The sequence below is a fragment of the Pipistrellus hanaki genome (genome assembly GCF_964339955.1).
Source record: "Pipistrellus hanaki genome assembly, chromosome: 1".
NCBI classification, from domain to species: domain Eukaryota; kingdom Metazoa; phylum Chordata; class Mammalia; order Chiroptera; family Vespertilionidae; genus Pipistrellus; species Pipistrellus hanaki.
Genome location: NC_140503.1, coordinates 87492785 through 87519968, shown reverse-complemented (window position 1 = coordinate 87519968; position 27184 = coordinate 87492785). Strand labels below are relative to the sequence as shown.

Below are 27184 nucleotides of genomic sequence, written 5' to 3'. Positions count from 1 at the left end.
TTTGCGAATATTGAACCAGCCTTGCATCCATGGGATAAATCCCACTTTGTCATGGTGTATCTTTTTAATATATTGCTGGATCTGATTTGCTAATATTTTGTTGAGGATTTAGCATCTAAGTTCATCAGGGACATTGGTCTGTAATTCTCTTTGTATTGTATTTATCTATTTTTGGCATTAGGATAATGCTGGTCTCATAAAAAGAGGTTGAAAGTATTCCTTCCTCTTGGAGTTTTTGGAACAGTTTGAGGAGGATAGGTGTTAGTTGTTCTTTAAATTTTTGGCAAAATTCCTATGTGAAGCCATCTGGACCAGGATTTTTATTTGCTGTTTTTTGTTGTTGTTTTTTTTTAATTTTTTTTATTACTACTTCAATTTCCTCAATTGTTATTGGCTTATTCAAGTTTGCTGATTTTTCCTGATTTACTTTTGAAAGATTGTATTTGTCTAGGAATTTGTCCATTTCATCCACATTGTCCAACTTATTGGCATATAGTTACTCATAGTATTTTCTTTTAAAAAAACTTTATTGTTGAAAGTATTACATAAGTCTCCTTTCACCCCCCTCCCCCCCATTGATCTCTTTTCTTCCACCCCAGGCCCTCCCCACCCTATTGTCTTTGTCCATGGGTTATGCATATCTTATATAATAAAAGCCTAATATGCCAGTTGTTCCCTCAACTTGGAGTTTGACCAGAAGTTTGGCCAGAGGGCAAGGCCGGTTGGCCAACTGCCTGAGGCCCCTCCCCGACCATCAGCAGCAGGCACCGGAGGGAGGAAGGCCCCAGCCGGCTGCTGGCAGCCGCTAGGGACCCTACCCATCCAGGAATTTCATGCACTGGGCCTTTAGTATGCATATAAGTTCATTGATCGATCTCTTCCTACCCACCCTCCTCTGCCTTCCCTTTGAGGTTCCACAGTCTGTTCCATTCTTCTATGTCTCTGGGTCTATTTTTTAAACTATATTTTTATTGATTTTAGGGAGGAAGGAGGAAGGAGAGAGAGCTAGAAACACCCATGATGAGAGAGAATCATGGATTGGCTGCTTCCTGCAAGTCCCCCATTGGGGATTGAGACCACAACCCGGGCATGTGCTCTTGGCCGAAATTAAACCCGGGACCTTTCAGTCTGCAGGCCATCACTGAGCCAAACCAGCCAGGGCTCTGAGTTTATTTTTGTTCATCAGTTTATCTTGCTCATTAGATTCCTCCTCTGAGTGAGATCATGTAATATTTGTCTTTCTCTGACTGGCTTATTTCACATCACATAATACTTTTCAGGTCCATCCATGCTGTTGCAAATGGTAGAAGTTCCTTCTTTTTTATAACAGCGTAGTATTCCATTGTGTAAATGTACCACAGTTTTTAATCCACTCATCTGATAATGGACACTTAATCTGTTTCCAAATCTTAGCTATTGTAAATTGCACTGCTATGAACAAAGGGGTGCATATATTCTTTCTGATGAGTGTTTTGGGTTTCTTAGGATATATTCCCAGGAATTGGATCACTGAGTCAAATGAGAGTTCCATTTTTAATTTTTTGAGGAAACACCATTCTGGTTTCATAATGGCTGTTCCAGACTGCATTCCCACCAGCAGTGTACTAGGGTTCCCTTTTGTCCACATTCTCGCCAACACTTGTCATTTGTTGATTTGTTGATAGCTATTCTGAGAAGTTTGATGTGATACCTCATTGTTTTGATTTGCATCTCTCAGATGATTAGTGAATTTGGCTCATAGTATTTCCTTACAGTTCTTTTTATTTCTGTGGTGTCAGTGTTACTTCACCACTTTTATTTCTGCTTTTATTTATTTTGGTCCTCTCTTTGTTTCTTGATGAGTTTAGCTAACGATTCATCAATCTTGTTTATCTTTTCAAAGAACCACTGTTGGTTTCATTCATCTTTTTTATTTTTATTTTTATTTTTATTGTCTATGTAATTTATTTCTGCTCTAGTTTTTATTACTTCGGTCCTTTTACTTATTCTGGGATTTTCTTGTTGTTCTTTAATTCTTTAAGTCATAGGGTTAAATCATTTATAATTAATTTTTTTTTTTTTTTTTTTTTTTTTTTTAGGTAAGCCTGTAGTGCTATGAGCTTCCCTCTAAGGAATACTTTTGCTGTGTCCTAGAGATTTTTGGTTGTTGTGTGTTCATTTTCATTTGTTTCCCGGAAGTTTTTGGTTTCTTTCTTGATCTCATTGATAACGCATTCATTGTTTAATAGCATGCTATTTAGCTTCAATATGTTGAATATTCAATACTTTTGAGTGTTTTCACTGTAGTTTATTTATAATTTCATTCAATTATGGTCTGAGAGGATGCTTGATATGATTTCAGTCTTTTTGAACTTATCTTATTTTCTGTTCTAATGTGTTGTCTATCTTTCAGAATGTATAATTTGGGGTGATATGTTTTATAAATATCAATTAAATCCATCTAATTCAGTGTGTCATTTAGGGTCACTGTTTCCTTGTTAACTTTTTGTCTGAAAGATCTATCTAGTGATGTCAGAGGTGTTTAATTCCCCTGCTATGAATGTATTGTTGTCAGTCTCTCCCTTAAAGTCCTCTAGAATTTTTTTTAATATACTGAGGTGCTCCTATATTGTGTGCATATATATTTCCCAGCATTATATCCTCTTGTTGAATCAATAACTTTAGTATTATTAAGTGGACCTTTGTTATCTCTTGTGATGGCCTTCATTTTGAAGTTTATTTAGTCAGATATGAGTATTGCTAACTCAGCTTTTTTTTTTCATTTCCATTTGCATGAAAATTTTTTTTCCTATGTGAGCCTTTTCTTCTTGGTAGATCTCTTCTAGACAGCATATAGGTTGGTCATGTTTTCTTTACATTCAGGTATCCTAAGTCTTTTGATTAGAGCATTTAATCCATTTATATTTAAGGTTATTGATAGTTACTTATTTATTTCCATTTTAATTTTTTATGCCTTTTTTCTCTCTTTCTTCTTCTCATTACAGCAATAGCTTTAACATTATTGCAGTGCTGGTTTGGTGGCAACAAACTCATTAGCCTTCTTTTTGTCTGGGAAGCTCTTCATATCACTATGTTGAATGATAGCCTAGCTGGATATAGTAATCTTGGTTTTAGACCCTTGCTTTTGATGACCTTGAATACTTCATGCCATTCCCTTCTCGCTTGTACAGTTGTTGATGATAAATTAGCTGACAGCCTTATGGGAGCTTGTTTTAGGTAACAAATTGCTTTTCTCTTTCTGCCTTTAAGGTTCTCTCTTTGTCTTAAATTTTTGCATATTAATTATAATGTATCTGGGAGTGGGTGTGTTTGAGTTCTTTTTGCTTGGGATTATCTGTGCATCCTAAACCTGTGAATTTTTTCTTTACTTTATTATGTAAGTTTTCTTTAATCATGTTCTCTATGCATTGCTCACTTTCTTCCCCTTCTGATACTCCGATTCTGTGAATATTGTTACATTTCACGTTGTCACACAGCTTTCTTTTGCTGTTCTCCTATGTTTTTCTTTTTGATTCTATGATTGAATGATTTTTTTTCAACCCTATCTTTTAATTCACTGATCTGATCCTTGGCCTTCCCTAATCTTCTTTGTGTACCTTCTAGTATTATCTTTACTAGTGCTGTGTCTTTCTTCATAGTTACTATATCTTTTCTCATGCCATTGAGCATCCTTGTCTTTATTATTCTGTGTTCTATGTCTGATAAATTTCTTATCTCCATTTCATTTAGCTCTTCTGGAGAATTATTTTGGTTTTCATTTGGGGCTTGTTTGTCTCCACATTTTGGCTGCCTAATTGAGCTTGTGTCTGTGTATTAGGTAGATCTGCTGCAACTTACAATCTTTAGTGCAGGATTGTGCCAAATGCTGTTTCTGACTTGCCCTGAGTACCCTTTTTTGTAGCCATCACCAATCTACTACTTGTGGCTCCCTCTGCTGGGTATGAATGCCTTGGGAAAGGATCAAGATTTGTGCACCAAGGCCTGATTTTTCTAGCCCTGGGCCCTGGATTGGATCAGGAAAGACTCAGAGCCTCCAGAGACCTGCCTCTGTTTATTGAATGATTGTTATTCAGTCTTGATTAGTCTCTGGCTATTGACCACAGGGTGGAGCAAGTAGTTTTCCAACAGAATGGGGCAACTGCTTTTAGCTACAGGCTGATTGTTATTCCCAGCCTCTTAATGGGCCTCAGAAACATCACAGGGTACAGGAAGGGGTTTTGGAAGAGGGTGGGGCAATTGCTTCTCCCCCAGGCAAAAACTGCCTGCATGGTGAAGGTCTGCAGGAGAAAGGCATCTTTTGCAGTATGAGGGAATGACTCAGCACAGGAAACTGGGGTGGCTGCCTTCTGAGCTCTAACCTCACAGCCCCTAATCCTGGCTGCTGCTCACATAGTTCCAGTCTACTCTGTTCTCCCTCAGTCAGATTCAAGGTGAGTGGCTACACACAAAATTTTGTGTGTTGGCCCTTTAAGAGGGTGCCTGCTTTTCCAGCCATCTCTCCCTGGCAGACAGCAACCCTACTACTTTTCACAGCCAGATATGGTGTGAACACCTTTCTGAGTTCAGTGATCTGGGTTGGGGAGCCCAGCTTGGAGTTTAGACCCCAGAGTTCTCAGTGGGAACCCCCACACCTGAGATATCCCTCCAGAACTTTAGCTGCTGTCTGTGGTAGCCCAGCAAACCCTTTTGAAGTCTCTATGCAGTCTTCAGTTCCTGTCCTTAGTTTTCAGGGTTCTCTCCAGCTAGTCTTTAGTTGATCATTCAGGATGGTTTTTCTGTGTTTTAGTTGTAATTCCAGTTTGGTCTTGGGAGCATGTCACTGCTCATCCTTTTTATTTTTTTTTAAGAATAGTTTATTTATTTTTAGAGAGAGAAAGGAAGAGACGGGGAGAGAAACACTAATGTGAGAAAGAAACATCAATCAGCTGCCTCCTGCACAAACCGTAACTGGGGCCAGGGATCGAACTTGCAACCGTGACCAGGAATCAAACCCAAGACCTTTTGGTGCATGGGATGATCCTGTAATCCAGTGTTTCCCAACCTTCTCTCATGATGAGAATCACCTGGTGGAGTTGTTAAAACACAGATTCCTGAATCCCAACTAAGAAGTGCTAAACTAGAATTTTTGAGAACATATAGGTAAAATTGCATACCTAACTTAGTGCTCTGTATATAACATCTGTCTTAGAGCACTAGTTAAGTATACAATTTTACCTATATGTTCCCAAAAATTCTAGTTTAGCACTTCTTAGTTGGGATTCAGGAATCTGTGTTTTAACAACTCCACCAGGTGATTCTCATCATGAGAGAAGGTTGGGAAACACTGCTGTAATCCACTGACACACTGGCTGTGCTGTGACTTTAAAAAAAAAAAAAAAAAGCCTATATGACACAGTTTTACTCTCAGCTCCAAAGGTGGGTCTTCTGATACATCAATTTTGCTAATCCTTAGAGAAAATCTTCAATGCCCATATTCTAACATCTTTCATATCTTTCTCTTTTTGTTCCAACTTTCCCATATGCATCACTCATAGAGGGCTTTTCCCCCAAGGGCATATAGAGACAACTAAAAACAAAGTTTCTCTGTCTGCCCTTCCTCCCTCTTAAGAGGTTTGCATAAATGTGAATCTTTGACCTTTATTGACTCATGTTGCCATTTCTCTGCCATGACAGTGTCTCTGTTCTCTTTCTTTGCATCAGGTCAGCAACAGCCCATTGTCAGAGGAGGCTGTCCTGGGATTTGAGTATGGGATGAGCATTGAGAGCCCTAAGTTACTGCCCATCTGGGAGGCTCAGTTTGGCGATTTCTTCAATGGTGCCCAGATCATCTTTGACACGTTCATCTCTGGAGGTTGGTTTTGGCATATGGGTGTATAGTGGATGCATGATGCTGGCCTGATGGGGGAAAATGAATGAAAAGGAGCTGTAGCTGCTTTTGAGACTCCTTGTACCACAGTTCCTGGGGAGAGTTGGGGGTTGCCCTATCATCCACTGGGGCATGGCAGCTATCAGAGTTAAATAAACTGAGTACCACTCAGCTGCTATGCAGGGAGCGTCTTCCCATCTGTGGGGGAATGTGCTTGGCTCTAGGAAGCAGGACATGTATCTACCAGGTCCTAAGTATTAATAGTTTGACTTTCAGATCTACTTTTGGGGTTTGTTGATTAGCTGTAACATTAATCACAAGCAGGGAATGGTCACACAGTTGAGGATTTGTGAGCAGAGTGAACATCAGTCTTGAAAATCTGCTTCCCTCAACCCAGAGACACTCAAGTATCTGAACATTGGAAGTTGTGCATCTTGATCATTTTTAATAAACCTTTATAAAAGCAGGACCTGCTTCCTGTGAAAATTCAAAGTATATAAAGTACAAGTATGAGTCTCCCCCATGTGCTCACCCCATTTTGGGGGGTAAGCACTCTTGGATTATGAGTGTGCACTGTAGATCCTTCCCTTGGTTGTGTTACTCTGTGTCTGTGTAGATGTAAGAAACATGCCAAGCAATGTCATCCCAGTAAATGTAATTTACAATAAAAAACAACAATAAAAAGAAACGTGCCTTAAGGAAACTGGACTTCGACATGCCCAGAGACTGTTCTAAAGTGCCTGTGTCTTGAAATTGAGGACAGTGGCCTGTGTTGTCAGGGGATCTGTGAGGGAAAAGCAGGAGCTGTCCAGTCTTGGTAAGAGACGTGCCTGAGTGGATTCGGCATGGCCATGCTGTTCTGGGAGCCGGATGGCTACTGTTGAGTTTGTGTTCCACTTGATAAATAAATCCCAATATGAGCCATTCCAGGATTTCAACTGGTAGGATGGGTATTTTTTTTCTCCCAACCATGGTGTAACAATGCTGGACAGTACATGTAATGAAAATGGTTCTAGTGGGTCAGGCAGGTAACTAACATTTGTTCCTCTACCCAGATCAGATCAGACCTTTCATCTCTGCTCACAGAGGTCTCACTCCCTCCTACTGTTTTCCAGGAGAGGCCAAGTGGCTCCTGCAGAGCGGCATTGTGATTCTCCTGCCCCACGGGTATGACGGGGCTGGACCTGACCACTCCTCTTGTCGCATAGAGCGTTTCTTGCAGGTATGTCCAATGCCTTTTTGATTCCCAGGAATGTTTTCATGATTCTGAGAGGTTTTGAACTAGAATTGCCTCCTGCAGGTACTTAATGTGTGCCTTAAACTGCCAGACATTATAGTATTTGAATGAAACGGATTTCATACCCTGGAAGTGGCAAGCCTGGCAGCCTCGTCACCTGCACTGAGCTCTGTAGTGGCTTCTGCTCTAACTGCTGCCGTTATTTTCCCACGAGGGTTGACTATGCACACCCTCTCTCCAAATTGGAGGGGACTAGTAATACTTGTCAGGATTCTGTTGCTTTCTTTTCTCTCCATTGTTTCTGGAGTAGGGTTAGGAGCCATGTCTTAGCTTTTTGCTACACCAGGATCTTCTGAGATTTAATTCATTGTCCTCAACTTTTTCAACCTTGTTAGCCGCTTTTGATTTTGTTTTGTCTTTAAAACAAGCTAACAGCCCTGGCTGGTTTCACTCAGTGGATAGAGCGTCAGTCTGCTGACTGAAGGGTCCCAGGTTTGATTTGCGTCAAGGGCACATGCCCAGGTTGTGGTCTCAATCCCAGTAGTGGGAATGTAGGAGGCAGCCAATTATTCTCTCTCATTATTGATGTTTCTATCTCTCTCTCCCTCATCCTTTCTCTCTGAAATTAATAAAAATATTAAAATAAATTTAAAAACGTGTAAGCAAGTTGTTCTAAAAAACAAATCAAACTCTTGTGTTTATTTCATTAGAAGACACCATCATAACTCCACAGTAATCAGAATCTGCATTTTTTAAAACATCCCTTCCAGATGCTCCTTGAAATCAGCTGTGTTTGGAAACAACTGTGTTGAAATATGCAGACTCAAGCAAATGGGGGAAGCTCGGACCTCTCCTTTGGTTAATTGTTCACAGGCTGTAAATTTACTTTCTGGTATTATCTGTAACGGAGGGAAACATTTTCTTCTCACCCTTGAGAGCCCTGTGGTCCCTTTGGAGAGCAGATGTTATGATTGTAAGCGATGATCTGAACGTTCTCCTTTCTTTCATTTCTGTTCCAGATGTGTGACAGCGCAGAGGAGGGGGTGGACGGGGACACTGTGAACATGTTTGTGGTGCACCCCACGACTCCTGCTCAGTATTTCCATTTGCTCAGGAGACAAATGGTCCGGAACTTCAGAAAACCCCTCATTGTTGCTTCTCCAAAGATGTTACTCAGGTTCCCTGTAAGTAGGAAACACTATTTGGAAGCCTTTCTTCTCTCATCATTTTATTCTGCTGTGTTCTTTTTTTAAATCTAATTATAGTTCTAAATTACAGAAACCATCTATTTAGTTTTAGTTGGCTTTGCTTTTCTAAAACTAAATCAACCTATCAGCACACACCTCCCTGCCCTCCCTCTCTCTCCCCCTTTCAAGAATAACTAGTTTATAAGTAGCTCTCAGTTTCATTGTAATGCAGGACAGGACAGCATATATTACCACACTGGTATTCTGGTCTGAGAGGAAACAATTTTATAGAAAAAGTTTAAAAGTCCTAATAGTCTACTAGTAAACACTACTGTGTTGATAGTAACAACTTGGGAATTTAGAGCATGTTCACGAAAGGGAGTGGTGTTAGTCATTGACTTTTTTTTTTTTTTTTTTTTTTTTAACATTTTCCCTGTTAAATGATTTATCACAGGTAGAGAGAGGCCTGTTTCCATAAGCACAACATCATAACAGTATAGCTTATTGTATGCGGCTTTAAAAGTATACATTTTTAAAAGTATACATTTTTCTCTTGGTTTACCTGAACTAAGTGTTAAGTGCACAATGTATTTTATTTTATTTTATTTTATTTATTTATTAAATATTTTATTGATTTTTTTACAGAGAGGAGGAGAGAGGGATAGAGAGCTAGAAACGTCGATGAGAGAGAAACATCGACCAGCTGCCTCTTGCACACCCCCTACCGGGGATGTGCCTGCAACCAATGTACATGCCCTTGACTGGAATCGAACCTGGGACCTTTCAGTCCACAGACCGACGCTCTACCACTGAGCCAAACTGGTTTCGGCAGTGCACATTGTATTTTAAATAACAAATATGTTAGTTTTCAAATGGCAGAGTTAAGGTAATAAATACTAATAAGTATTTATTTATCCTTTCTGCTATACTTTTTTTCTCTCTCCAATTTTACTTGAGAATCTTAATTAGAATGAACATTAAAAAACTTGCACTTATTTGGATCCTACAGCTGAGGTGAAATACAGGTAAGTGATTTATGATATGGCTGTTCAGGACTATCTTATGCTTTGCACAAAGGTTTGAGAGTGTAGATTTGGAATTGAGGGGTATTGAGGAAAGTTGCAAGTGACTTGCTTTCACAAGCTGCATTTTTAAGCAGTGCCTAGCCTTTGGAGAGGAGTAAGGAGATATACTCTTATGGTCAGCACTTGTGTGATCCTAGAGTGAACTGAACACCTCCTTAAATTTTGCACTCCAGTCACCTCACCTGTCTTACCCTAGTTATGACTCTGAGGGTCAATATCAAATGTAATGATACTAAATATAATGTATGTGTAGTATCAAGTATTAAGTGAACTACTAGAAATTTTATTGAGAATCTCTTGCTATTTGAAACTGAGAACAAGAGTTCATATTCTGGTCCTAATGTTTTACTCTTTGCCCCCTTGCCCCAAGTATAATATGTAACTTGTCCTATAATAAAGTCCTTATTTGGGAGCCTTAAAAAATACCAACAGCTATACTATAGATTTTAAAGTGAAAAAGTACTCATTAAGTAGTCAAATAAATTATTTTATTAATTGAAAATGAGTATGATCGTTATTGAATTCTGATTTCCTCCTGAAAATTTGATTATTGGTACACATGATCTATTAGAATATAAATCAACCCTTTTTTCCAGGGTCTATTCAGAGATGACTTGCAACGTGATAAAAATGACTCAGGGCTATCGGGAGTTTTTTTGTCAATTGGTACCTAATTCCCACTCCAATTTTCCACCCAGTTCTGAATCCCAGCTTCTTTTGTTTCCAGTCCTTCCTAGTAGGACTGATGAAGGGATATGGTTCAGAATGGAGAAAGATCACATTAGTTAATAAATAGACTAGCTGAATAGTTAATATTGAGTTTTAAAGTTATATCACAATATCCCAGCATCAATGTGGCTCCCCACAATGGCCTAGCAAAATGCCATATACCCATTTGGGACTAGACTGTAGGGAAACTAAATGATAGCAAAAGGAATCAAATCTCTAATCTTGGCTTCATCAGTTTTTGTACTCTAAGTTCTTTGCAACAAGCATTTATTTAAATTGAGCTCGTTAATAATTTCTTTTTTTTATCACAGAAATATTCACTTCTTGTTCCTACTTGTTCTGACTTATATGTTTCATTTAAAACTTATAATAAGAAACTTAAAGAGAGAAATAGTCGCCTTCGTTTCACTGTTTTGGTTCACAGTATAAATCTATAAAACATTGCTTCTAATTCCAAATAATTAAAGCATACTTTTTATTAATAATAAAATTGTATGATCAAACTGAAACTTGGATTCTTAAAATTTTATTGTGGCACCAGACAAAAGGCAATCTTACCTAACCTCAGGAAAAGAATTTATTCTGAAGTATTCCAAACTAAATATTTCTGTAAAGCTATTGTATTTATTAGTACATATGTTTACTTATGTTCCTAGGTGAGAATTTTGATACTATTTCTTGGCAAAGATCCCTCATAGTAGTAAGTAAAAGCATCTTCCTTTCACTCTTTGATAGATTTATGGCTTTTCCCTTACTCCTTAGGCAGCTGTATCAACTCTTCAGGAAATGGCACCAGGAACAACATTCACACCGGTCATTGGTGATTCATCTGTGGACCCAAAAAAGTAATTTGATGTGTATTTCTGTTTTCAGAGTTTTAATTGGTGGGATAACTAGCTCATGTTAAGGAACCCAAAGAGACCCAAATCTCCTCCTTCATAATATAAGTCCTTTAAGTGAGCGAGGTAGGAGTTAACATATGCATGGAAGAGTGGACTTTGGAGGCATATGTTGCTAAAGAAGGCTTGCCAGGGCACTGTATATGTCTGAGCCCCACTACAGAGCCCCACTGCTTTATTAGTGATGTCTTTAAATCTATGTGGTCTCCCCTTTCTTCCGATAAAATTCTCATTTTGAGGTAATTCTCTCTCATCTACTGTCTCTTTTCTACCAAACAGTGTTAAAAGTCTAGTGTTCTGCTCTGGAAAACACTTCTATGCCCTGCTGAAGCAAAGAGAATCTTTGGGGGCCCAGAAACATGCATTTGCCATTATCCGAATAGAGGAACTCTGCCCGTTCCCATTGGACTCGTTACAACTGGAGATGAGCAAATACAAACATGTCAAAGGTAAAGGGTTCTTTGATTTGAAATGTGTGCATGTGAATGTTTTCTTGAGCTATCTCAAATGAAAAGAGGTTATGGGGCAGTGAGAGTTATTAGAAAACTAGAGGCCCGGCGCACGGATCCGGGCTGGCCTGCTGGGATGGGCTGAAACTGGAGATTGAGCTGAAACCAGCTCTCCAACATCCCCCGAGGAGTCCTGGATTGTGAGAGGGCAGTTCTTGGATGACACACCCCTGAATCAGGCTTCCTTCTCTGTGGTTTCTGGTACATCACCTGACAACTGCAGCTGCTGTCACTGCAGCTCAGTAGCTCCTGCGTTGAACATCTGCCCCCTGGTAGTCAGTGTGCATCATAGCTACCAGTCGGAGCGTCTGCCCCCAGGTGGTCATTACATGTCATAGCTACCAGTTGGACGGTTAGATGGTCACTTAGGCTTCTATGTATATAGATAGATTGGTTCTCATGGAATCTAGAAATATGAAAATAATACTTCTTGAGCGAGTGTCTTCATGTCTTTTGTGGTGTTTCTTACAGTCTCCCCTTCTCTCATCCAAGGCATCTAATTTCTTGAGATTTTGGAGGGAATCACTACATTTATGACAAATCAACTATAATTGTAGAAGATAAGCCTTTCAACAAATGGAGTTAGAATAATTGGATATCTTATGCACCTTACACAGAAGTTAAATTAATATTGACTATAACCCTAAATGTAAAATATGAAGTTGCAAAACTTCTAGAAGAAAATGGAAGAAAATCTTTGTGACCTTAATTTGGGCAAAAAGTTCTTAGCTATAACACCAAAAATATGTTCCATAAAGGAAAAATTGGACTTTATCAAAATGAAAACCTTCTGCAAAGAAAATAAAGGACAAGCCAGAAGCTGGGAGAAAATATTTGCAGATAGATATCTGGCAAAGACTACCCAGGGTGTTTAAAGAACTCTTAAAACTCAATAGTAAGAAAATATATAATTCAATTTTTAAAGAACTGAACAGGCACTGAAGATACTCAACATAATTAGTGATAATGGAAATGCAAATTAAGTTAAAATGAGATATAAACATACCTATTTGAATGGCTAAAATGAAAACAAAACAACAAACTGATGATATCAAGTGATGATGAGGATGAGGAGTAACTGTAACCCTCATTCACTGCTGGTGGAAATGCAAATTGGTTCTGCCATTGTGGTACACAGCTTGTCAGTTTCTTACGCAGCCATACGTAGAGTTACCATACCACCCGACAGTCCCGCTCCTAGGTGTTTACTCACCAAAGAAAATGGAAAGCATGTCCCCAGAAATACCTGCATGTGAATGTTTGTAACAGCTTTATTCATAATTGCCTTAAACTGGAAACAAACAAAATATCTTTCCACCATGAGTGACTAAAAATCTGTGATACATCCATACTCAAGGTCATACTACTCAACAATAAAAGAGAGTGAACTATTGCTATCAGCAAAATCACAAATGGATTTTGCTAATTCAAGGAAGCCAGACCCATACTGTATGATTTTATTTACCTGACATTCTGGAAAAGGAAAAACTGTTGGGATAGAGGAAAGATCAGTGGTTGCCAGAAGTTGGGGGTAGGAGAAGGATTTGAGTACAAAGGAACAAGATGAGGGAATTTTTTGGGTTGATAGAATTGTTCAGTATCATGGTTGTGCTGGTGGATACATTACTGTGTATTTGTAAAAAAAAAAAAAAAAAAAAAAAAAAGACACTATGCCATGTTGGAAAAAATGTGTGTGTATGTACACACACACACACACACACACACACACACACATAGTGTGTGTTTTTATGTTACATATGTTTACTTGAGGTACTGAGATGGATTTTCTTTTATAGATTTTATTTGGAGTCAGGAGGAGCCTCAGAACATGGGTCCGTGGTGTTTTGTTTCTCCAAGATTTGAAAAGCAGCTGGCCTGCAAGGTACTATCTCTGCCTTTCATAGTGTTCTTGTATCTTGCTTTTCCTGGAGTGCCAACAAATGGTCTTGTCCCCTACTATCAATCCAATTCTTTTAAATATTAAGTAAAATATAAAGTCTAGTTTTAGGCTGTTCTTTCAAAATAAAATGCTGAGTGTTTATCAATCTATGTGCACATATTAGTAGCATGTAAAAACAAAAAGTGACTACACTTAGAAAGTAAAAGCCCTTACCTGTTGGCTGCTTTCCCGCTAGCCTCCTCAGCATTCTTGTCCTCAAAGTCAACATCCAAGCCACGGGGGAACTGAGTGATGAACAGGCTTGTTTTACAACATGGGAGTAGAGATACCCAATGATGTTTGTTTCAGACCCATCCACACAGCAGAGATCATTACAGGCCAAATTCTTCTTAATTATGCTGCAGGAAGGAGAAAACAATGCGAAGAGTAATTGTGCTTCTGTTTTATCTTTCTATTCTGCTTAAATTAGAACTCTGTTCACTCATTTGATACTAGTTGGCTAGGCCCAAATAATTTTCACATGTGAATAACTCTAATTTAGGAAACTACAGCTAACACCAACTAATAGTTACTGAAGAATAGAACAAATTTGAGAATTTATATACCCTTATTATGCCTGGAATTTTGTTGCTTTTTAGTTGTGACAATCTATTCTATGTAAGTCATTATTTTTCCAAAAAGGTGATTTATGTTAAACAAGATAAGAGAAACACAGGCACCTGCTTGGGTGAACTAAGCAGAGTTCTGATTGGGTCACAGTGTCATTTTATTTCTTTTCTGCTCCAATGACAGCTCCGCCTTGTGAGCCGACCACCTTTGCCAACACCTGCTGTAGGAATTGGCACCGTGCACCTGCAGCAGCATGAAGATATCCTCACCAAGACCTTTGCTCAATGATGTACTTTGAAGAAATACAACTTCCTGTTAAGGAAATTGCCATAAAAAGAAAGACCTGCTTCCTCTACTCTCCTTTTTCCATTAGGTAACATGAAATGTCTGCGTTCCTCTAAGATGCTGGGACTGATTAGGACAGTTTAATCTGGAATACGTGTAGCAATGGAATCAATATATAAATCAGACAAGTAACTTTTATCCTTACATATTCGATCATGTTACAATTTGGTTAGATCTGAGAGTTTTAGAGCTAGGTCATAATCAAGATTTTTCAGATTTCTTTCTCATTAACTGTATATGCCCAGGAAAGTTCTTTAGCTCGACTTTATAGCTACATATAGATTACCTCAACATTACCTCTAAATTTATTTGATGCATGTCACTTTCATTAATTTTCCCCTTCTTTATTCAAAGTCAAATATTTTCATTTATGTCGGTTTTGGTGTAGTCTTCCAGCCACTGTGAAAAATGTTTCACTAGACACTGTAGCAATACTATATTATTTCTGACTTCAAGATAGTTTTACCCATTGTCCTTAAATATATTAAATACAAATCTCTGGGTGTGATCTTTTAGCATAGTGGTACTAAGTTAAGGAGTTTTGTTTTTTTTTAAGTGCATTTTTATTGATTATTTTTTAGAGAGGCAGGAAGGCAAGAGGGAGAGAGAAACATCAATGAGAGAGAAACATTGATCAGCAGCCTCCTGCACAACCAGGCATGTGCCCTGACTGGGAATTGAACTGGCAACCTCTTGGTGCATGGGATGATGCTCAACCAACTGAGCCACATTGGTGGAGCAAGTGAAGGAGTTTTAGGTACAATGAAATTGGTTTGTGGCCTGCCTTGCCATAGTATCTTTCTCCCCTAAATTGTTTTTGTGGTGATATTTCAAATGACTTTGGATGTCTGATAAGAGAATTTCAGCCCCTGGTTATTCAGTCTTGCCTTTAAAAGTCCCTGCTGCAGTGTGATGTTTATTTGCGGTGTTTAAGGTGCACTTTAATTTTGATAGCAGGAACTTTCCAACGACAGGTGCTTGGGAATTTCTAGGGATCACCAACCCACTCCCTTATTCTGAAATTAAATGATACTGGAAACATAACTAAACAGCAGCAATCTGTGCAGCTTTTCATGGCTTGGTGCTGCAGAAGCTCTGCCGTTGACCGTTCTTGTGATACTTTTTCTCAGAAATGATGGTGGAAGTTCTGGGGCACTGGAATGCCCTCCTCACTTTTACCGGCAACTGGTAATATTTTTCAGAATCAATGTATAAGTTGTTCTGGTCAATAGATTTGTGGTTCATATCTTACATGTATACATTAGTGCATTGACAACATTTCTGTAGTATTCAGATCCCTTTTATTCCCATACACCATAATGCTTCCTTCCTGTGTCAAGCCTTATAAATCACGTAACTTGGTGCCACTCATGTAAATCACTAAAATCACAGAGGTCTATTTAATGAGACTGGTTAACAGTATTGTACATCAAACTAGTAAAAAATAAAAGCACAGTGTCATTTTCAGATCTCTTGTTTCTTAAAATTTTTTTAAAGTGTAAGACAAAAATTAAAGGGAAAACTAGATTTTTTTTTCTTAATTTCATGTAGATCTCTTCAAGTTTCTAACTTTGTACCTCAAAAGTCTGTTTATGGTATCTTGTTACATCTTCTCCAACTTGAGCCATGAGCTGTGTACCTCATCCTCACAATCACTACAGGAACATGGGCCAGCATTTTGAATTTCCTTGCAGGAAGAGACCATTTGAAAAATTCCAGATCAAATGCTCCCATGATAAAATATTAGATTAAAAACATAATAACGTAAAATAAAATATTTTACTTTATTCCTTTTTAATTTTTGGTAATATGACTTTTGTATCCCATTTATATCTATCAATGCTAAATTTCATAGTCAATGAAGATTACAGTTCAAATTGGGTATTCAGTGAATAGAATGACACATTATTCTTTGTAAAATAAAATTTTATTTCTTATAAGACCATTTGTTTTATTCAGTCTTTGTTTTCCATACATATACTATAAGGGTATTCTAAAACATACCCTTTTTTAGTCCTACTGTATTACTTTTAAAGTTTTATTATTTTTAAAAACTTTTTTTAACGTTTTTATAAGAGGCATTTATATTTATAAAAGAAATCTCCATTTGTAAGGATGTCTTTCTATCCATTGGTGCATCTAGGTTAACACACCTTTGTTGCTGTTTTATTTTATTAAATCTTTATTACTGAAAGTATTACAGAGTCCCCTTTTCCCCTCATTGAAACCTTCTAGCCTGCCCTCACCCCTGCCCCAGGTCTTCACCATCCTATTGTCTGTGTCCATGGATTAACACACATTTGTAATGCCTCTTTTTTTTTTTTTTTTTTTTTTTTTTAATATATGTTTTGTTGATTTTTCACAGAGAGGGATAGAGAGTTAGAAACATTGATGAGAGAGAATCATCGATCAGCTGCCTCTTGCACACCCCCCACTGGGGATGTGCCCGCAACCAAGGTACATGCCCTTGACCGGAGTTGAACCTGGGACCTTTCAGTCCGCAGGCCGACGCTCTATCCACTGAGCCAAAAGGGTCCCGGCTGTAATGCCTCTTTTTAGACCCCTCATAAGGGTAACTACCCTCAAGTGAGCACATAATTTTAGCTATCCTGTAATGCAGCGTTTTTCAACCGCTGTTCCGCGGCACACTAGTGTGCCGCGAGATGTTGCCTGGTGTGCCATAGGTGCAGACAAGACAAGAATTTTATAATTTTTCACTATTTTGTTTACTTAATATTTCATAATAAAGTAATTATAAAATACTTTCTTTGTGTTTATTTGATTCCTATTCAAGAGAATTACTTTATATATAGTCAATATAGGCACAGAGTTAAATTTTTTAACATTTTCTAATGGTGGTGTGCCTCATGATTTTTTTCATGAAACAAGTGTGCCTTTGCCCAAAAAAGGTTGAAAAACACTGCTGTAATGGATAGAGATTTTCCCGCCTTACTTCCTCCTACTTTCACATAATCTTCTTTACATTCCCCCATTAGTTCCAACTGTTTTTAAAGGGATGCAGCCTTCCCTCCCAGACTCCAGTTGGAAGGCAGTTCCCACCTGGGTCCTCGCTGGTGGGTAGGTGCTGTGGGACATGGCCTCCATCAGGCCTGGAGGAAGCGGGAGGTGCAAGAGGACCAAGTTCAGCAAAAACCAACTTCAGGTCCTTTGAGAAGGACCCATACTCTGATATCACTGTCCGAGAAGAACTAGCCAAGCAAATCCAGATTCCTCAGTCCAGAATCCAGGTATGGTTTCCGAACCGGAGAGGTAGACAATCAAAGGACTCCCAGAGGAGGCCCCATCCGGAGGTAGACGCTGTGGCTCCTGGATCCCTCCAGGATGCATTCCCTGCCCCTCGCCACCAAGGCCTCCAGTGCCTCCCCCCCCACCCAACCACCCCCACATGGCTCTGGTGTCAGAACTCTCCGGAGCTCCTGGGCTGAGCGTGCTTCTGGGCCAGCAGTCCTCTGGGGGTACACTGGTGTGCTGGGCGCCAATGTGGCCTCTCCTACCTCGAGACTCCAGCCAAGGCCTTGGGGAAACCTTCTGGGAGTTTCCATCACTCTCCATCTTCGGGATTCAGCCCTTCAGCTATGGGTGCGTTTCCTGCTTCCCAACAGCCCTTCCAGGTAGAAGCTGGTGGCATAGACACTATTCTGGGGGACCCCAGACCACTCATATATGGGGACTGGGCCCTGTAAGGGCAGAGGTAGCATTTTCCTTCTGATGGGCAGCAGCCATGGGGGGCTGGCAGCCTCTACCTGCTAGCCAGCAGCCACTGTCTTAGCATCCTGGAGCCTGGAAGCAGCCACCCCGCCCCCTTCAGCCCAGGAAGGCTGGCTGCATCCTGCTAAGACCAGATGCCTCAAGGAGGAGGGGGAGCCCTAGCTGTTTGGCTCAATGGACAGACTGCGGACTGAAGGGTCCAGGTTTGATTTCCTTCAAGGGCTTGTACTTTGCTTTGCAGACTCAATCTTGTGGGAGGCAACTAATTGATGTGTCTCTCTGACACGGAAGTTTCTCTCTCTTTAAAAACTTCTTGCCTGCCAATAGAAACAATATCCCTTTCACAAAATTGAGGAAATATGGTTTAAAGAAATTAGGGATTACATAGAAGTCACAGATTTAAAAGTGAAGACATTCAGGTCTTGAGGTTCCAAAAGCTTTACCTACATTTTTCTTTGATGTATCAGGATATTTGGTTCATCTTCAGCTTCTCATAGGGTTCAAGCTAAAACTATTATACTTTTGAGAAATTTGGATAAAATGTTTAATTCCTCAATATTTATAACACACTATTTCACAAACAACTCCTAAATTACTCTATGGACATAGCAATTCGTTGTCATGTTTGTATTTAAATCTGAAAAAGCACAATCTAAAGCAGACTGTTATTTCCCCACTACCAATTATAAAATCAGTTAATTTAAAAAATTTTTTTTAATAAAAGTATATTGCTTTAGTGTTGTTTTTCTTTGTCTCTTCTGGCTTTTATGGAAAACCATCCATAATTGAATAAAAGTATTAAATTACATACTTTTCACATACATAGTAAGAGTAAATAGTATTTCCTCAATGAATATTTTATTGGACACCTATTGCATATATGGCATAGTTCTTAATGCATGGATATTAAAAACACATGGAAGTGAAAAATAAAATGGGTTCCCCTCCATCCTCAATGGACTAGCAATATGTTTGAGAAGACAGTATTTTACTTGTAGAGAGAGAAATGTTTTTGTTGGATGTACTAAAACAGTGTGGGGGGTTAGGGAAGAGTGATATTCCTAATATTGTAGATGTAGATTAGGTGGCATATGTGGTTATACAGAAAAAGTCATGAATAGTATGTAGTAGTAGAAAGACTGAAGAATGTTGGAAGGGCCAAAACCGGTTTGGCTCAGTGGATAGAGCGTCAGCCTTCGGACTGAAAGGTCCCAGGTTCGATTCCAGTCAAGGGCATGTACATTGGTTGTGGGCACATTTCCAATAGGGGGTGTGCAGGAGGCAGCTGGTCGATGTTTCTCTCTCATCGATGTTTCTAACTCTCTATCCCTCTCTCTTCCTCTCTGTAAAAATTCAACAAAATATATTTAAAAAAAAAAAAAAAAAGAATGTTGGAAGGGTAACTAAAAAGTTATCTAGAGTGTCAAAGCTTATTCCCAGGCTCTTACTTGAAACATGGAGTTGTCCCAGAAATAGGCAGTAAGGAGAGGTGGGGTCACTCTTTTCCTTCTGTCAATTAGATTTTTCAATTTAGTGCAGCCTACTGAAAGGAAGTTATATTCACGAAATTAGTGCCAAAACTATATTTAAGTCAACCATTCACAGTTACTGTAGATGATACCAAAAATTAGGTGAGTCCCTCCCTGCCAACTAGAAGTTTATGGTGCAGTGGAGATTTAGACAAGTATGAAAATGAGGTAAAAGTAGAATGAGGTAAGAATGAAGTCATAGGACATGAGCTGATGACCACGGCAGATTTCATTTTCCAAAAGCAGTTATGGCAATATTTTGTGTCCCATATGCTTCATACCTTGCCACACTCCCACTAGAGTTGGAGCCTATTTCCCTCCCCTCTTGAAACCGAGCAAGCCTTTGTGCCTGCCATATAAATACAATACACTGAAAGTCACCTCAAAGACAGGACTTGGCCGCCAGCTGCCAGGTTGTGAGAAGGCCAGGCCACGTAGAGAAGGCCCATGGAGATGCTGGAGCTGATAGCTTCACCTGAAGTCTGCTGACAGCCAGCTCCAAAAGCCAAACTTGCGAGTGAGAGCCTTCTGATAATCCATGTATTGAGCCTCAGAGCTGTCCCAGATGACCAAGTGGAGCGGAGACCCATGCAAACCGTGTGTGTAACACTGATTATTGAAGTGGTCAGGAGAGATTTTAATCGGTAATATCCTACTGCAATGGGAATAACGGTCCAGCTTAAACTCAACTCACTTTGATTTGTAGAGGCAACTGGGCAGTTTAGGAGAATGAGAAAACAGGGAGGAGGTGAGTGGGTGCTCATAGTTAGGAAAGTTGAAAATTTCAAAAAGCAGGAAGGAGGGTTTGGTTCACATGAAATACATCTGGGTTTGTTGACTGAAATTGATGGAAGTTAGGCTCCCACCTTCTGACTAAGGCTGGGAGACAGAGAACCTACCTCTAGGTGTTGCCTGGAACAAGAGGTAAATTCTGAGCTTTCCCAGGCGGACATTTTAAGCAAGGGCATGGTGATCCTAGGGATGGAGCTGTCAGAAAATGTTAGTGTTTGTTCAAGTCTTTACAGGCTAATGTAAGGCCAAGTGGAGAAAGAGCTCAGAGGAGCCTGGCTAGAGTGTGCTCAAGGAGTGAGTCCCACACATACAAGTATTTTGTTTTCTTCTCGTACATAGACCTAAGCATGAGAACAGATCATTGGATTATGAGGCAGGATAGTAAGAAGCTAGGGAAATTCCTTGACAAGTGGAATAAGGGAAACAGACAAAATAATTAAACAATTTGAGCAGCTAATAAATCACAAGAACATGTAGTAGTAGCAAATGGTTTACACGTTCCAGACTATCCCGGGGCAGATTTGCCTCAGTCCCAGTCCCTCTTTAATAATGTTCTTTAAAAATAAAACCAATCAGAGAACCCTGGCCCCTTTACATTCTGATAAATCAACATATTGACAGACATCTGAAACACTAATGAATATTCTGTTAAGACCTTCCCCAGACACCTCCCTAGGATTTCACCTGCCGAAGGAAGATAAAAAGACCCTTCGCAAGCTCCTTCTCCCTGGAGCACACCCACATCTTTCCCTGCATTACTTCTTGGCCCACAGTGTGAGAAATGCTCACCTGTCTGAATTCAAATAATGGATTCAGAGACAGAAGTATGGAGAAATCAAGCCTTTTAATACACTCTGGAGAGGGCGTCTCTGGTTGTACAGGCACACATGGAGTAGTGATCACAGCCTACTTATCGCCATCGTACAAGAGTTCCTCCTCTGGTTCCTCATTGGCTGATACTATGGATTAATAGCTTCTTCATAGGTCGCCTAGGTCTTCCTATCTCCTATTGGGCCATTTAAAAAAAAAATGGGCTGAATGAATCAATTCTTAAACTCACAAAATACCTGCGTTCTCAGTAAAGGAAAAGGTTTGTTCACCTATTAACAATAAAAACATCTTAACCACTGGGAGGGGGGGGCGGGGGAATGGGCTGAGGCCTTTTCTAGTTGTCTCCACCAGCCCCGTCTAGTTGGGGTGGGCACCTGGGGAGGGGAGGGGGGTTCCACCAGGATGCTGGCTCATGTCTACAGATCTTTGTTCTTATATCCTTTTCCCTCCCTACATGCTGTTCACCTGGGGAAAATCAGTAACCGATTCCATTAAAAGTTGCCTATGCTGGAGGTGGATCACACAGAGGCCTAGTTCCTAAAAGGATCTCACTGAGGCTCCTGCATCTCCTAAATTCTAAAGGACCCCAGGAGCCTTGCAACCGGGGTAACGGCGCAGGCAGTGGCAGCTGGACCTGAACTCACTCCCTGAACCCATCTCCTCCCCTGCCTTTCTCCTGTTGCTTCTCCTACCTTAAGCCCTTTCTTTGTTTCACTGCCCCCAGCTTTAATACTAGTAAACATGCTCTCAAGATAACCCAGGCTTCAGTTGTGAAATCTTATACAAAGTCAAGAACCCATACTACCCTTGGTTTCAGGCAGACCCGCCCTGTGTCCCGACCACCTCAGTAATGAAATAAGACATTAAGAATATTCATCTCATATGCACCCCTATGTTCATAGAAGCACAATCTATAATAGCTAGAATTTGGAAACAGCCTAGGTGCCCGTCAGCAGATGATTAGATAAAAAAAACCTATGGTATATCTACACAATGGAATACTATGCTACCATAAAAAAGAAGGAATTCTCATCATTTGCAGCAACCTGGATGGAATTGGAGAACATCATGCTGAGTGAAATAAGCCAGTCAATGAAAGAGAAACACCACATGACCTCACTCATTTATGGATAATAAAGAACATTATAAACTGATGAGCCAAAAGATAGATATAGAGACAGTAAAGCAACAAGCAGACTGTCAAATTACAGCGGGGAGGGGAGGGAGATCTGGGGGAGATAAGAGATCAACTGAAGGACTCGTATACATGCATATAAGTACAACCAATGGACACAAAACTCTGAGGAGGGAGGGTATGTATGGGGGGGGGGGCAATGTTAAAATATGTACACAGATAATAATTTAATAAAAAAAAAAAGAATATACATCTCAGGTAAAAACTGCTGTTTGAATTTTAAACCTGTTAAGGCAATTTTCCTGTGCCTGGGACCATAACCTTTGGAGATTAACCACTGAGTTCTGCTTCTGTAAGATAGGGCCACATTCCAATGTCCAGCAGAATATGACTGGAAATGACCCTGTGGGCTGCCCCCAGTTTTTAGAATACAGTCTTTAGGATTTAGAATTTAGAACAAAGGAAAATTCCTGTGGTTTGAACTGTTGCAGAGTTCCGGTGCAGGGGGAGAGTTTGGAGAGACTTGCTTTGTTCATTGCACGATGGGCTTGGGGAGGATGAATTCAGGTTCTAAGCAAGGTTACAGGCAGAACTTCCTTTTTTTTTATTGTTGAAGAGCCAGGCCTATGTGCACTTAGTGGTTATCTCGATGCTGGCCTTGAAAACAATACAGTTCTACCCAATTGAAAAAGTACATCTGGCATGGTATTGAAATTGTGGGCATATCTGGTCTCTGGCCTACAAGGTCAGACAGCTAAGTTTATCTTCATCATTCTTCAAACTGGCTAAAGCAAACCAGAAAGCAACATTTCATCTAGGAAGAACAGCAGAAAATTCAAACAACAGTTTGTTGCAAAATAGGGGTTTTCCTTCTCAGAACCTTTAAAAAGAACTACCTGCCCCTGAAGCAGTGCAGTCATGTGGAGTCCGCGTGCATGTGGTGCCCTTGCGGCTGTCCTGGCCAGTTATTTCAATAAATCTTTGCCTGCTTTTTAAATAAATCATCAGCCTCTGGTGGTCTTATTTTGAACCCAGGGTTCGACCCCACAACAGGTAACAATGACAGGTCATTAGGGAAGTTTGAAATAACTTGTTTCAGCAGATGTTAGAGAAGTTACACTGCACGGGTTTAAAATTTGAGTTTGGAAAATACATGAGAGCCTTCTATGTGTCCACCTTGGCCCAATTCCACACCAGTAGGATGTGTTTATTATCCTTGTTTCACCCATGTAGCTCAGAAAGGCTAATTGCCCAAAGCCATTATGTAGATAGGGATTAAAATGGGAGGGGGTTGGCTAATTTCTAAACCTTGTCCATTTCCTTTTTCACCGTGCTGTCCAAGAAGGGATAAAAGACTAGTCCGGGGGCAAAATCCTAACCCCTCCAATTTGGTTGAGGCTGAAGGAGCCCGCGCAGTACACAGTGAGAGTTCACAAGATACTAATTTTATAAAGTGTCCCAAATTTTTGAAAACTTCCAGGAGAGGACGGGAGCAAATTACAAAGGCTGTTTGGGTCACGTTGGCTCTAGGGGCGGCTCAGGCCCAGGCCTCAGGAAGGAACCGGCCAGTGCTCCCGGCACCGGGTCCTGACCTGCCCCAACCTGGCTGTCAGGAAACCACCCCCGCTCCACGCCGAGCTCGGACACGTGATTGCAAAGGACAGGCCAGAACCGCCTTGGGCTCCAGGTCCGAGCATGGCGCGCGCACAGCAGCCAAGAAGTCGGCGCAGGCGCGCAGGCGCCCAGGGCCCGGCCCCGGGGGCGGGGCTACGCGCGCCGCACGCGCCCCACGTGATCCGAGGCGGAGTCTGCGCGCAGCCGCCAGACCGCGTCGGCCGCGGCGCAGAGGCCCAGCCCGGAGAGCCGAGGGGAGACCGCGCCGAGCCCCGTGCCCGGGGGCCGCCCAGCCGCCGCCATGGGCAGTGAGTACGGGCGGCGCGGCCGGGCTCGGCGGGCGGTCCGGAGCGGGGCTCTGGCCCAGGGCGCGGGCGCTGGCTGCGGGCGGTGGGGCTGCGCCCACTCGGTGTCCAGCCCGCCGGCCGGGGGGGCGCGGGCCGCTGCGTAGCGCGGGGGCGGGAGGCGGCCGCCGAGGCTCCTGCAACCTTGGGAGGCCCGGCCGGGGCCGGGGGCCCGGGCCGCGGGGGCCGGACCGCAGGGCCGGGGTGTGCTCTCCAGGCGGCTAGGCTGCTGGCTTTTGGGGGGCGGGCAGAGAACCCGGCGAAATATGGACAACTTTGTGAATTTTCGGGGAGCTAAAAAAAGCTCATTTTTAGTGCCACATCACCCCTCCTTGACATGTTAGTTGTGATGAATAAAGCTTCCTGACTTGTCTAATTCAGAAAAGTGATGCATGTCGCGTATCTTAGGGGAAGCAATGAGTACGTTGGGAGAATAGCGTTTCCCTTACATTTTTTATTTGTCATTCTGAGGCGTTTACTGAAAAGTCACTCTGTGTATGAGGTTTAAGCCTTAAGGCCTTGTATTATGGGGATCTTTTAAGGCGCTTCCTAAACACTCACCATCACATGCATTAAGAGCTGCTCAGATGCTTTAGGACGAATGGGTAACTGCACACCCAAGCTGTGCATCAATTGGATGCCAGGAAGAAAGTAGAGGAGACCCTGTCCTTTAATTTCAGTATAATGGGTAAAATACTGCAGCTCAGGAGTGGACATGTGGCATACAAAAGCATTGCTTGAACATGAATGCTGAAGTGCTCATGAAATGTCAAAAATCTGGGAGGGTGGCTTGGGTTGAGGTGGGATGGGAAAGGAATAAAGGGGTTCTAGGAAGTTTTCTGGTGTAGCTACTATTTGTTTTGCATCAGAGATGAACACTTTCACAGTTAAGATTTACTTTCCAAAAGTCCAAAATGTTATGGTTACAAACATCTGCCCATGAGAATTTCAGAATTTTGTCAAATAAGTCTGTGAGTGCCATCCTTTTGAGAGGTTTTATAAAACAAGATAGACTTTGGCCAACTGCTGAAGTGTAATTTTCAGTTTTAAAACAATTTCATGATACTGGTACAGAACACAATGTGTGTAGGGGAAGATGATCATAACTAATTGAGGCCTCTTGTGTTTCTGCACATTGCAGACGCTGGCCAAGACTGACTTTGAAAGATTATTATCTTCATCCTCCAATTTTTGGGCAGGGCTTGACTTCAGTCATGCCAGAGGATGGCATCTCTCCTTAAAGAACCTTTAGTTTATGATATATATATATATAAATATAAAACTAGAGGCCTTGTGCACAGATTCGTGCACCAGTGGGGTCCTTCAGCTTGGCCTGCAGGGATCTGGCCAAAACTGGCTCTCCAACATCCCCCGAGGAGTCCCGGATTGTGAGAGGGCGATTCTTGGGTGATGCACCCTAGAGCACCCCAGAATTGGGTTCTCTCTTCTTTGGTTCCAGGTGCGTCACCCAAGAACCACAGCTGCCAAGTCACAGCAGCTCAGCAGCTCCTGCATTGAACTTCTGCCCCAGGGTGGTCAGTGTGCGTCATAGCCTCTGGTCAGATGGTTGAACAGTCAAGATAGCCACATAAGCTTTTATATATATATATATACAAGAGGCCCAGTGTGTGAAATTTGTTCACGGGTAGGGTCCCTAGCAGCTGCTTACTGCCATCCAGGGCCTCCCTTCCCCTGGCTGCCTGCTGTTGCTGCAGCCACCCACTAGGATGGGGCCAGCTGCGGGGGAGGAGCCACGGACAGTTGGGTGGCCTGCCCCGCCCCCTGTTGGAACTCCTGGTTGAACTTCCTGTGGAATTCCTGGTCAAGGGGACAATTTGCATATTAGGCTTTTGTTATAGAGGATAGATAAGTCTGGGGAAACAATACTGCCTGGTGAAATTGTCATTCTCTGGGCTTTTACTGTGCATAAGCAAGTACTCAGATCATTAAGTGGGAAAGCAACCAAACAATAAATAATTACTTAATGAAAAGAAGTAAAAGTTATCTATAAAGATGATTCCATGGTCACTCCTTGCATCATTTTTTAGTTTAAATAAGTCATATCTGCAGTTTCAGCTCATTTCCTGTTGTACTTTCTTCTCCCTCCTCTGATGTCTCTTATTTTCTTCTTTAAAGCATTGTGTTATGGGTACCACAGTAAGCTGCATTTGCTTTTTTTTCTTTTTAATGTAGTGATACTCATTGAATTATTCCTTTAAATATAAAAGGGTTGGATACAATAATCATGAGGAAGCAAAATCAGGATTTTACTGACTGAGTCCTTAAACCTTTTGGATTTTTTTTCTTTAGAATTATTTCTCTTGCTTTTTATATTTGAAATACTATAATTTTGATTTCTCATTAATTTTAGAAGTGGGGAATGGGAGGGATTACTGTTATAAGTTAGAGAACATTTGCATTTGATTTTGTTAAAAGATAATATATATTTTTAAAACTATGTAATAGGAACATTTATTTATTTATTTATTTTCCACAGTCAAATTTTTAGAAGTTATCAAACCTTTCTGTGCGGTTCTACCAGAAATCCAGAAACCTGAAAGAAAAGTAAGTATAATATTTTAGTAATATAGAAGGTACCTAAGGACTTTCTCTGCTAAACTAGCAAGATTGATTTATTTTTCCCAACCCTTGTGTGGTTGTACTTGAAAAAATATTGCCTGTTCCTCCTCCTTGCAACAGGCATGAAGTGAATAAAACTAGTACAGACCTGTTTAGTTTATCTTGTGATTTCAAAAATAATTGTTCTTTAAGTTCTAACATTTCCAAACCAAGTGTGTTTTTGGCCTGTGTGTTAGGTAAGATATAATGTTTCCTTTATAATTC

At 40.8% G+C, this 27184-nt stretch overlaps 2 protein-coding genes across 3 annotated transcripts in view; both read left to right on the top strand.

The window, feature by feature from the left end:
* DHTKD1 (dehydrogenase E1 and transketolase domain containing 1) overlaps positions 1-16308 on the top strand; it is a 59277-nt gene extending 42969 nt beyond the window's left edge. Inside the window, exons 11-17 of the mRNA XM_084875830.1 lie at positions 5701-5851; positions 6982-7088; positions 8123-8287; positions 10867-10949; positions 11283-11452; positions 13309-13394; positions 14205-16308. Coding sequence (XP_084731956.1) covers positions 5701-5851; positions 6982-7088; positions 8123-8287; positions 10867-10949; positions 11283-11452; positions 13309-13394; positions 14205-14309 — 867 coding nt within the window. The 3' untranslated portion in view covers positions 14310-16308. The remainder of the gene's footprint in view (positions 1-5700; positions 5852-6981; positions 7089-8122; positions 8288-10866; positions 10950-11282; positions 11453-13308; positions 13395-14204) is intronic.
* A 7850-nt stretch (positions 16309-24158) lies between these two features.
* SEC61A2 (SEC61 translocon subunit alpha 2) overlaps positions 24159-27184 on the top strand; it is a 29769-nt gene continuing 26743 nt past the window's right edge. For both annotated transcript variants that reach the window (XR_014794346.1, XM_084876150.1), the window contains exons 1-2: positions 24159-24304; positions 26838-26905. Coding sequence is in view for 1 of the 2 variants with exons in the window: in XM_084876150.1 (XP_084732276.1) it covers positions 24298-24304; positions 26838-26905 (75 nt within the window). In the remaining variant the exon portion in view is untranslated. The remainder of the gene's footprint in view (positions 24305-26837; positions 26906-27184) is intronic.